Source organism: Pleurodeles waltl, chromosome 3_1 (genome assembly GCF_031143425.1).
Source record: "Pleurodeles waltl isolate 20211129_DDA chromosome 3_1, aPleWal1.hap1.20221129, whole genome shotgun sequence".
Taxonomy (NCBI): domain Eukaryota; kingdom Metazoa; phylum Chordata; class Amphibia; order Caudata; family Salamandridae; genus Pleurodeles; species Pleurodeles waltl.
In genome coordinates this window covers 1,460,036,552-1,460,049,426 of record NC_090440.1, presented here as the reverse complement: position 1 = coordinate 1,460,049,426, position 12,875 = coordinate 1,460,036,552, and the positions used below count along the sequence as shown (strand labels likewise).

Sequence of the window (12,875 nt, the reverse complement as noted above, 5' to 3'; positions counted from 1 at the left end):
CCAAGCTTTGCGTCTGTGATGCATGCAAGATTAAAGGAAACAAGTGGCTCTTCAGAGGTCCTTTGTGGGAGTGAGAAACCATTCCTGCTGTTTCCAGTCACAGGACACCCTACTATTGAGAGATATGATATATTTCGACTAGAATTCAGCCCAATTGTGTAGCTGTGTGCAGCATCAACTCCAACTCTGAAAAGTCAGCAAAGTAATTAAACCTTTGTATAGGCACAGTGACCTACCTTTCCCTAAATGCAGGAACAAAGAGAACCCCTTCTCCAGCCCTAAGTTATCATTTACAGTTTTAAGAAAATTCTACATACTTTGCCATGTTCTCAACATGGTAACTCCCCACTGAGGTACTTCCCACCCCATGTCCCTTGTGGTACCTTGTTCACAGTGGAGCCATCTGCAGCCAGTGATGTTCCGTTCTGGTTCTCCCACAAGGCATCTCTCGCAGGACTCAAACCGCTTACATTCCTCTGAAAGACAAAAAGGTCACTTATTAACTCTTGATGTATGCTGCAAGCTATGTGCCCACCAGTTAGTGACAAGGAAGGAGGGGGAAGAGCAAGCCACAAGATACATGAGTAGTGGCTCAGTTATTGTTAAATATCCCTAGAATAGCACACTATCGGCAATAGCATGGCATCGTAGCATGTTTCATTAGCATAGGTAGAGGCGGGCGAGCCACTAAAAACATGGCTCTGACGCAACTCAATATCCTTTGGTAACCTCAAGCACAAAACAAGCCAAGCTTTCACATGAGGGGATGTGGGCTAGCAGGTAGAGCTGCTGTCTCTAAGAATCCTAGCCTGGGTTCAGTATCCAGTGACTCCTGGGAAATCTACCTGTTCCAAAAAAATACAAATATAGCGTAGGCAGTGTCTGTTATGAAGCAGACTTATGTCTTTGAGCAAGGTTTGTATTACGCACTATGCAAAAAATTAAATTTGGAGTCTGTCTGTTGCCCATGCTCTAACTTCATCCTCCAAGAATTAAGGACAGATCATTAATCTTTTGATGTCAGAAAGAGATACCCAATTAGTAGTTGAACTGCAGAGAGTGAGACTGAAAATCTGGAATCAGACTTGGCCTCCCTGCTTGAAACTGTGTGATCCTAGGGAAAAAAGTTATTTTCCTGAGGTACCTTATCGTTCATTATCACATATGACAGCACCTTCAAATATGTGAGTTTAGGATGTGCGTAGTACACAAGCATCTCTTGTGTTTGATTTAATAGTCTACAATGTTGCTCCATCCATAATAAAATAAAATAAAATAACAATAATAAAATATCTAGACCACATATAGGGCACAAGTTCCCTTATAGCATTGTCAACAGGGCAGAGAAAGGAATTTTACTTACATCATGCCATATTTATCAACATTTCATGCAACGTATTAATCCATCTTGCTGTGCTGTGTGAAAGGAAGAGGTCAGGAATGAGCCTTTTTAACATTATACAGCACATTCATGCTCTCTGCCTGCACCGGTGCACACACTGTTGCCTAGCGCCAATGCAGGCACCCTTGCAACATCATGAAAGGGTGCCTACTTTACCAACAGGATTGTTTTTGTGCAGGAAGGGATACCTTCCTGCTCAAACATAATCCTCTGAGGCTTTCCCCTCTGTCTATGTGTACTGCAAAGTGCAGCACAGATAGAAAGAGGAAGAAATGAGGAGAAATAAAGATATTTATCCTTGTTATGACTTCCCTGGGAGGAATAGCATTCTTTCACATTCCCAGGTTCACTAGTGTTGGTAAATCTCTGAATTATTCAGAATCCCTGGGTGGATAAACTGGAATACCCAAACTCCACCTATTAAACGCCACTCTCTCTAGGGCAGAGTAATGCAAGGCAAAGACTAGCCTACAAAAACAGGTTCAGAGAAAAGGAAGGTTAAGACAAAAAGACCTATATTTATACTCTGTTTGCCCCGGATTTGCATAATTTATTTTGGCGCAAACTTAACTCCATATTTATACTTTGGCGCTAGACCCGTCTAGCGCCAAAGTTATGGAGTGTGAGTCATTTTTTTGTACATGAAAACCTACCTTGCGCTAATGACATACAAGGTAGTTGTTCCCTTGCAAAAAATGACTCTAGGCATGTGCGCCTTATTTATCCTCTGGCGTCAAAATGACGCACAGGAGGAGGCGGGCCTTAAAACATGGCGCCCAGATGGATTTGCGCTGTTTTTTAATGCCTGGGTCAGGGTAGGCGTTACCATGGAAGCAGTCCACAGGTGCCCTTCCCTGCACCCATGGACACCCCCTGTCACCCTCGCCCACCCCTGGAGGACACCCATGGATGGGGGGACCCATCCATGGTGAGTGCAGGTAAGTGCAGGTAAGTATAATTTAATTTTTTTATTAAGTAGCATGGGGGGGGGCTAACTTGGGCCCCCCAGCATGCCACTGTGCCCAATGGTCATGCCCAGGGGACATAAGTCCACTGGGCATGGCCATTGGACAGGGGGGCATGACTTCTGTCTTTGCTAAAACAGGAGTCATTTCCATGAGGGCTGTGCGTCAAAAAATGGCGCTAGTCAGGTTAGAGACAATATTTTGGACTCTAACCTGACTTGCACCATTCTTTGGTGCACAACCCCCAGTCTTCCCTTCGCCTCCGCTGCCCAGTTACCTTAATTTATTTTTACGCTAAGCAGGCCGCAGCGTCGGCTAATGTCATTCCATAAATAAGGCGCCCGGCTGGCACGTTGGAATGGTGTTAGCGGGCAGTAAACTTGTTGACACATATCTGCACTTGCACAGATTTGCGTCAAAAAGTATAAATATTGGCCAAAGTTTGGAGATGACCCTCCAGAGAGGCCTAGACTCAACTAGATCTGCCTGTGCCCCACTGCTGGTCTCTACTGGATTGAGTCCTGATCCCCACAAGGTGCCAACTCCCATCCTAGACCCTTGGCTGACATCAGAGTGTATTCTGCCTGGTCTAACTGTGGGTTTACTAATAACCCATGCATCGCAATGCAGCAAGATGCAGAACCTAACATTGCAGTACTTTACAGCCCCTGAACGGCAGACTAATCAGAACTGATGCAGCACAACCCAACTCAATTCAGGACCCCACATCGCAGCTCTTGTAGTTCCTCATCGGAACTGATGCAGCTCAAAACTCAAGCAGGACTTCACATTGCAGCCTTTGCAGCTCCTCACTGAAACCATTGCAGGGCGATACAACCCGATGCCAGACCTCGCATTGCAGCCCTGGCAGCTCCTTTTCGTAATTGAAGCAGCACGACACAACGCTCCACATCAAAGACATAAGATCCAATTCTCAGTGGAACGAACATGGTCCCTGTATCCATCCTGCACTCCATTGCGGTCCTTCTGAACTAGCGACTTGGTCCTGGTCCAGAATGAAAGAGATAACCACAGTTGGAACTTTGTGCTTTTAGGTGCTTATGTACCTTAAAACCTAAAAATTACATAACTCTGGGTCTTTTTGTTGTTTTGGTGTCAAATAATTTATGAAATTTTACTCCACTTTTCTAAATTGCTGTGGGATTTTTCTTGTATTGTGTTATCACTTTATAGGTGTTTGTGTGCTGCATAAATACTTTACACATTGCCGTTAGTGACTTTTTGTAGTTCACAGCTGTTGCTTGAGTAGAGTTTCACTTCCATCAACCAACAACTCAATTTCTCACACTAATGAAAATATTATTCACCAATAAATAATGATTTTGTCTTGCACTGAAGTACAAAAAGCTCTTTTATTAATACTGTCCTTTCTAAGTCCCATAGTAAAAGAGCCAGCTTTATCGCTGGTGGCCCCTAGTGCAACACCCATTGTTGGCGCCCACCTATGACCTCCTTTGCCACAGATTCCCGGACTACCACCCTCCAACAGTGCCCTTCATATCTCCATAGCCCCTCTCTCACATGTTATCTGTTTCTATTATAGCGCTACTCATACCAGTATAGGGAGTCAGAGCTCTTTACATCACATACACATTATACAGAGAAAATGAGCTACACCTGTGTTAATCAGTGTATTCTAAGTTTTACATAAGGCATCGAGGACTACAACCTGTAGGAATCCCATGTTGTCCATACTGGTTGGCAGTATATTTTAAGAGTGCTTGGTCTGGAGAAGAATGCTCTGGATTTAAACCATAATACAGTGGTTGGGGGTCACTATACTAATCAGAATGTATTACTACCCAAACAAACCTTTGTTAGCAACATTGGGATAATGAAATATAACCTTCTAACCTATACCTTGCAGTTTGTGTGCAGCTCTTTTATGAGAGTTCATACCTCAAATCAAAACTGTCACTAAACAAAGCTCCAGTCTCTCTCCAGCAAGAACATTAATCAGAAGAGTTTTCTTGACATGTTATTGTTACCTGAAAATTACAAGGAACTCTTCAGCAGGTGCTTTTAAACCCATAAAAGATGTAAAAATGCTGAGCCCCCCAGCTCGACCCCGGTGCGGCGGCACCAGTCGCACTACTCTGAAGCCGGCCCTGCATAGTAATATAGGTTGCATAAAGCATATGCGTTCATCACAAATAAACGTTCATGTACTCGCCTCCCATTTTATAATGTATCAATATTACTCTGAACATCCTTTTCGGTAATAAAACTAGTCCTGGATTTGGCTGCGCCCTCTGTTCGTTCACACTGCAGGGCCTGCTCAAGGCCCTATTTTCATTTTAAAACAATCGCTGCAAAACAATACTCTGCTTTAAATATAAGCAATGGTGTTTCACCAGGATGCATAGTAAGAATCAGCGTAGAAGACATTAAAAAATAATAAAATGCTAAAGATTCTTCTAATGTCTTCTTAAAATAATTGCTGCTTTATTAACAGCGTCTCTGAAGAAATATGAAATTGCACGAACATTTAAAAATATTTTCACGACAAAAACGATTCTTTATATCCTGATTTCATTGCGTTTAAATATGTATCGTTTTTTTTTAGAAATGCGAAATACATTAACTTCAAACGTGTAATCAAATTCTGGATTAGAATAAATTATTGCATAATGATACTCAGAGCTGAGATTGGAAAATGTACGATTCACAAGTTTTGGTGTAGGTGCAATGACACAGACACACCTTTGCAGAGATGAATTGTGCGTTAAATTATAAATTAAAGCATTTCCACTTTACGGCAATGTTCCCCCGTTCTGCTTTCTGTATTCAAGCATCCTTGGTCTGCAGCTTTTCAGCACAGGCTTCAATAATCCAGAATATCAAACCAACGTTTTCCTTTCTGACCTCATTGAATGGTTTTCATCCCGAGACGCGAGACTGCAGTCTTATTTCAAAGGAGCAAAAGGCTGGAGCCTGTCCTTCAAGTGTCACTCACCGGTTTCTGTGGATTTATTGTCTCCAGCCAATCAGTGCAGCTGTCTGTCTGATGCTCTTCTCAAATTAGGTTTTCATCTTACTCCTGAGGGTCAGCCGCTTGGCTTTCTTACACACAAGCTGTGAAGCCTGGGCCCTGACGTCAGAGTGGAGACTGCTTCCGGTCAAGGCCCAGAAGACCATAAGCAGAGCAGCTGTGGCCCTGACGCCGCCGCAAAGTAAGCCGTGCAGCCAATACTGCAAAACGATATGAACTTAAAAACAACCAAAGACTCTGAGGCATATTCATGAGATAGTGACACAGTGCAGCGCAGCAATTCACCTCGGTGTGCTGCACTGTGTCACTGGGGAAGGCAGTGGCAGCCGTCCTTTAGGGCGGAGGGTCCACGCCCCCCCACCTTTTGCCCCTCATGAAGAGTGTCTGTCAGGCTGAACAAAGGCCAGCCTGACAGACACTCTTCATTTTCAGCTCAGACAGCCAGGAGTGAGCCATGCGCGATTTGAGCAGACTCCCGGCTGCCTGAGCTGAACTTTGCTGGGCTGAGGAGGTCACAGCTCCTATGGGCGTGACCTCCTTAGCTCAGCAAAGGTGCCTTGAGGCCCTCCTCTTGGTGACGAGGAAAGCGTCACCCATTGACACTCGCCGTGGGCACTTCAGGTTTAAGCCCTGAAGCGCCCAGGGCGAGTGTCAATCAGTGACACTTCGTCACAGAGTGGGGTGGGGTCAGCAGTCTCACTGACCCCATCCCACTCTGTGACAAGGCTGGGACTGCTGCCTTCCCTCATTGGCTGAACTAAGATCAGCCAATGAGGGAAGGCAGCAGTCCCAACCCTCCTGGGACCTGGAGGCTGAAGGTAAGTGTGTGTGTGATGTTTTAAATTGAATGTTTGGTGCGCGCGTGCATGTTTGAGTGTTATGAGTGTTGTTAATGGATGTGCATGCGTGTGTGTGTGAAAGAATGAGTGTGTGATCTTTTAAAATGAATGTTTGGTGCATGCGTGCATGTTTGAATGTTATGAGTGTTAATGGATGTGCGTGTGTGCGTGCATGTGTGAAAGAATGAGTGTTTAGTTTGTGATGTTTTAAAATGAATGTTTGGTGCGTGCGTGCATGTTTGAATGGTATCAGTGTTGTTAATGGATGTGCATGCGTGTCTGTGTGTGAAAGAATGAGTGTTTGGTTTGTGATGTTTTAAAATGAATGGTGTGTGCGTGCATGTTTGAATGGTATGAGTGTTGTTAATGGATGTGCGTGTGTGTCTGTGTGTGAAAGAATGAATGTGTGTGTGCCGCACACCTGCCCCCCTCCCTCCTAAAGCAGCCGGCCGCCACTAGGGGAAGGGCAGTAATGAGTCGTGTTTAAGACAAACAGCGCATTCCTGCCTTTTCCCCCTACGTTGGTGCTCTTTTGACAGCCTAGCGCCAGCACAGGCACCCTTGCACCATGCACAGGCACCCTTGCACCATGGTGCAAGGGTGCCTGTGTTGCATGCAGGATTGTTTTTGTGCAGGAAGGCACACATTCTCGCACAAAACCAATCCTGATAGGCATAGTCCTCTTTCTAGAATGCAACACACATAGAAAGGGAAGTTACAAGAATAAGTAAAGATTTTTCTCTTTGTTTACGCCTCTCCTGGGGATGCAAATCTTTTTAGCACATTCCCAGGTTTACGTGTTCTTTTACATCTGGGAATGCATCAAAAGCATGGGTGTTGATTGACAACACCCTTGCAGTGCCCATGGAACACCTTTCCAGGGCAGAGTAAGGCAATGCAGTGATTATCGCTGTGTTGCCTTACTCTAGATTTTTGGAGCCACCACAAGGCACCCAAAGTGGCTTTGCATGGCTTCAAAAATCTGACTTGGAGGTTCGGAGCACGTTATGTGGTGCAAACGTGATTCATCTCAACCCTCTCATAAATGAGCTGCTCAGACTAAAAGAATCCTCAAAAGGAGGGGAGCTGCCAAATCAATACCTTCTTAAATTGGCTATACAGCAGATGCAGGCCTGATTTTTATAGTATTTGAAACAGAAGCCACTGAAAAGCTGTGACATAAGACTAATAGCAAGTGAGTCATATGCCCAAAAGCAAGCAAGGAAAAAGTGCCACAGACAGATAGTAAAGACAGCTATGGGCCTCTCACACCAGGGCATCAATACAAGTGCACCTTTGCACTGAGAGCTGCACCCAAGCAAGGTACTGATACAGCACCCTAAACTTACTTTATAGCCTGGCAAGAGGTTTCCGATTGATAGGGCTGCTCAAAACAAAAGGTAGAGCAGTGCACAAAATCAAGAGTGCGTATGATCATACAGCGGGCTGCAAAGTAGCTGTGGACCTCAGACTGAAAGGGCCTGAGACAGCAGGGGAGGGACAGACTGACAAAAATATCGGAAGCGGAGCCGCTAATCGAAGAGCCAAGCTGACAGTGCCCTTAAAGCAGAATATGCAGCACAGCTGGGAACTGCATAGAGAGAGAGCCTTCAAAAATGAGGAACCAACTCAGCTGCCACTTCTGCCTTTTAGCACTAGGATTGGAGAAAATGAGTCAGAATATTGCATCTAATTCTCTTTCGGAAATGTGTCAAGCCAGCTTCTGCCCAGATCACAGTACTGGGGGTTGTAATTCAGCATTAACTTGGCAAAATTCTCTATTAGGTGAGAGTAGTAGCCATGGCCTTCTTCAACCTGTCTATTTCTATAGCTAGTTTCCCTGAGATTCTGATCACTAGATTACGAGCAGCATGCATTCCAGGTCTGGACTTGGATTCGTTTGCTTCCTTCATTAACGAACACAGACAAAAACTGCCAATGCCTCCCTTTCAATTGGCTATCACTTCAATGTCTTGCTCTGTTCCCCAGTGTTTATCCCTGAGCCCTACATTGTTCACTCGTTCAATGGCCCCTTTAGCCAAACTGATCAGTTCTTTCGGCCTTTCTGCTTTGTGTTATGCATGTGCCTGCCTTAATGTCCTTGCCTGTCTCCCAGCTGTAGTTTTATTGGATAAATGATAACTGACTGAAGCATATTGCGGATAAAGCTAAGGTAGTGATCGTAAGGGGTCTTCCCTCTGGTAGTCTGTTTGTTGGCCTGAAGCTCTCGGTTGTTGTCCTTCAATCACCGCAGCTGTAAAATCTTTAAGAATGAGGTTCAAAGATCAGTTTTTTTCCAAACCCTAAGTGTATAAGGTCTCAGTCGCTTGCTTTTCCCATCTAAGAACTTTAGGTTCTTCTTTTTCTTACACAGCACTGTCACATTATGGTAATTCCATCTGTGGTAGGTGCTAGCTTGGATTACGACAATACCCTGTACTTGGAGCCGCCTGCTGCTACCGCTCCAGTTGGTGGTGAATGTGGTCGCTAGGCCTATTGCTTAAGCTTTCCCATACGGCTTCTACTTGGGGGCATTTAAAAAAGCTTCCTTGGCTTCCTGCTCAGAAGTGGTTCATGTACAAGAGCCTCATCTTGGATTCAAAGCTTTTAAACTAGATGGTCTTGTGCCACTCCAACTCAGTTTAAATGTAATGTGCCTTTTAGTCCTCATGGAGCAGCACAGGCTTCCTTAGGATGTAAACCGAAAGTTACTAAACTTCAACAAAAGGAAAGAGCCTTTTTCCTTTCAAATCGAGTCTTTTTGGAACTCTCCATCCTCTGGGGATTCGTTCTATGCCAAGCTATAAGCAGTTTCGCAAAGCATTAACAAGCATTGGCAAAACCAATATGTCTCGCCTATGGGTGAACTATTGGCTTTTCCAATCGGGTAGAGATGGTCAACAGTCAACTGGGCATTACAAATAAAAAGCACTATGATGCGGCCAGCACAAAACACTAGTTCCTAGGATCACAGCAACAGCAGCAGAAAGACCCTAATCCACACAATGTAACCAGTATTTGGTCCATGCACCAGGCAACGTAAGAGGAAGGGAAGCCAACTTGCACTGCTCAGTAAGAAGGCAGAAAATTAGAGTGAAAATAAAGCCCACAAATGGTAAGCAACGGGATGGGCTCCAAGCCCCTTAAAGAACATAATGGGGGTGATTCTGACTTTGGCGGGCGGCGGAGGCTGCACGCCAAAGTCCCGCCAGCAGAATACCGCTACGCGGTCAGAAGACCGCTGCGGTAATTCTGAGTTTCCCGCTGGGCTGGCGGGCGACCGCCAGAAGGCCGCCCGCCAGCCCAGCGGGAAACCCCCTTCCATGAGGATGCCGGCTCGGAATGGAGCCGGCGGAGTGGAAGGGGTGCGACGGGTGCAGTTGCACCCGTCGCGATTTTCAGTGTCTGCTTGGCAGACACTGAAAATCTTGGTGGGGCCCAGTTAGGGGGCCCCTGCAGTGCCCATGCCATAGGCATGGGCACTGCAGGGGCCCCCAGGGGCCCCACGACACCCGTTACCGCCAGCCAGGTTCTGGCGGTCAAAACCACCAGAACCAGGCTGGCGGTAAGGGGGTCGGAATCCCCATGGCGGCGCTGCTTGCAGCGCCGCCATGGAGGATTCCCCTGGGCAGCGGGAAACTGGCGGGACACCGCCGGTTTCCCGTATCTGAATGCCCATGGGAGCACCGCCAGCCTGTTGGCGGTGCTCCCGCGGTCGTTGACTACCGCCAGGGTCAGAATGACCCCCAATATCTCTTGCAAGCGAGAGTGCATGTGCTAACACAGGCGAGTCCAAAATACTTAGAGGTTTCAGCTTTCGTTTTTTATTTTCTGCAACTTGCTAGTGCGGAGCCCTGACTTCTTTCCCTGAGTAGTGGTCCTTCTTGCATCACACTACCTCCGTTGGATCTTCACAAGACCAGGGTACACATAGTACAGTTAACAAGATTAGAAAGGTTGCTGAAGAAAGCAAAAAATATAAGCAGCATCAGTCCTTCAGGTTGTTGAACGGCACCAATATTCTAAATCTTCTGCTGGATGTGGAAGCAGGAAAGGCGATCCTCCAGGCTAGATTGGCAAATTGGGAGCCGAACAATCACTATAGAAGGTTCAATCCCTGACAGCCATGCAAGCCAAATGTCCTCACCCTTGATGTAACAGATGCAATTACAACTGCCCAAAAGGAATTTCCTGGTCAGGCTACATATTACATTAGTAAGAGTAAAACGTCTATGACATATTTTTAGTTGGTTTCAGCATATACTGACGTTTATTGATATGTTCTTATAAGTGCTGTTACCTATATGTATGAACATGGTGAGACTGTAAGCATTACATTTGGCATGAAATATGGATTGTAGAACTAAACATAACTGGTACATTTCATTATTTTTAAGTAAGCGTAGCTGTACTTTAGCTGTTCTGTTTTTTAAGTGAAATTCAGTTTTTTCACACATTCATTTAGGTGTTTTAACCAATCCTAACCAGAACTCCATTTTTAACTGTATATTTCAGTGATTTCTTGGGATTCGACGATGTACCACATTTATGAAAATATTCCCTCACCCAGATTCGTCAAACGGAGCCGAACGTATTAGGAGAATAAAAAATACTTTTCAAAGGGAAATCTGACCTAACCATAACCACAGCAGTTCTGTCACTGACTTTCTAATATGCACATTGCTCTGTATGCTGTGGAGCAAATATTGGAAAAAAGTTACTGAAAACATCGAAGAAGTGATTCCACAGACCACCAGCACGCAAACAAAGCACCTTTAATTTGTTCAAAATGTGTTAGAAATCTGGATTAAATGAGGAGCAGACAAATGCAGAAGAAAGCATTTGAAGATATAACAAGGAATGTCAGAGCTCTCAGTCTGGAGTACATGCTGCGGGGCCCAGCAGAAGTGAAGGGCACGTGAAATGTACAGTCTTTCTTCTTTCCAGACACCAGAGGCGGCTTGGGGTTGCAGCGCAGACCGAAGGGATTTAAACCACTGGGATCGCAATGAAAGAAAGATTTGTCGGCCAGAGAAAATTGCATCACGGCTCGCAGAGAAAAGGGGTCGACGGGGAACGTCAGGCGAATGTTTAAATAGGAAGCGAAGACACATGAAAGGTCAGTCCGAAATGGGCGTGAGAGGAGCTAAACCGTCTGTGGCCATCGAGGGCCAAACAGAAGGAGCTGTCAGACTCGAGGCGAAGTGGACACCTGATCTTTCAGAATAACAAAAAGTCGGATGTTGCGGGGACGTGTGGTTCTGGATGGAATAATGGAAAAGGATGTCTAAATGAACTGCTGCGCATGACGTCTGGGGGGAAATGTTGGGACCGTCATTTGTAATTTGTGGATAAAGAGAACAGTCTGGGAAGAGGAGAACGGGACCAATAGAAAGGGGGAGAAGGGGCGAGGTGGACACGAGGTAATGTTAAGGTTCCTTCAGGGGCCATGCTTCATAGATAGGCATCAAATAATACGTTTGAGGAATTAAAGGAAATATTAGGGCAAACACGGTCAGGGAAGACAGCAGGACTAAGTTAACTTCTGGCATTTTTTTCAAAAAATGGGGAAAAAGCCCCACCCCGTATTTACTCCAATTGCTTTAGGAATTCTCTAAAAGGGTCACTAATTCCCAGTGCCGAAGGGCGAATGTGTGTCATTGCTCGAGCTCTGTGACTTATAAGAGAAAGATATTAGCACAAGATTTAGCAACCAGGCTGCTCACGCTTATGCAGGATGAAAACATCAGGCCAGAGCTCCTTCATAGCCAACAGGTCTCCGGTGCCTACACAACATTTACTGAACCATTCTTCAAAGTGCTCTGATGGGACATGGGGAAGAAACAGTGTAACTCACTATATGCTAACAACTTGCTGCTCTGTATATGCAACCCACCATGCTCAGCGCCTGGTACAATAAACATGATGAAGGTGTTGGGTGACTACTCTGACCCAAATGTCAATTATTTTCAGTGTTGGAAGAACAGGACGTGGTGAAGAACCAAAAAAGGTCAAAACTGAGTTGTAGGAAAGTCTGCCTTTTTGTCCTGGTCACCCCCAAACTTTTTGGACAGATAGTGGTGGTTACTGACGCTTGGCTGTGCCCTGGGTACTGCTTACCAGTCCCAGGGCCAGTGCCCTGTGTAAAGTGGATATGAAAATTAGGCTAATTATAATTAGCAGTATCAGCCTACCTAAACGTCCCTAGTATCTGGTAGAGCCTGTAGGTTTAGGGACCCCAGCATAAGTAGTGCACTCATAGGTGCACTAATGAGGTGCCCAGTGTCCTTTTAAAGGCCGGCCTGCCTTGCTGAGTGTTTTTAAACTAAAGTTATATGCAAATTCAGCTTCAGAATTAAAAGTATTTACCAAAGTCTTAAACTACCTCATTTTTACATATAGGTCACCCCTAAGGTGTGCCCTATGCGCGCCTAGGATTGGGTGCCATGCAACCATAAGCAGGGACCTTATAAAAATTGTATTATAAGCCCTGGTGAGGTAAAATAACCAACTTTGTTTTTCCCTCACTGTAGGGAATGGCCCCAATAGGCTAAAATGGGGAGACTTTATTTTAATTAACAAAGGCCCCATAAGTGTTAGATACCTTGAGTTTGGTATCAAATTAATTGTTATAATAAATCCCACAACTTACAAAT

At 45.2% G+C, this 12,875-nt stretch overlaps 1 protein-coding gene across 5 annotated transcripts in view; it reads right to left on the bottom strand.

Moving 5' to 3' along the window:
• The window catches only part of CD164L2 (CD164 molecule like 2), a 184,075-nt gene that overhangs the window by 153,467 nt on the left and 17,733 nt on the right, over positions 1-12,875 (bottom strand). For all 5 annotated transcript variants that reach the window (XM_069225044.1, XM_069225047.1, XM_069225046.1 and 2 more), the window contains exon 2: positions 384-476. In XM_069225044.1, coding sequence (XP_069081145.1) covers positions 384-476 — 93 coding nt within the window. The remainder of the gene's footprint in view (positions 1-383; positions 477-12,875) is intronic.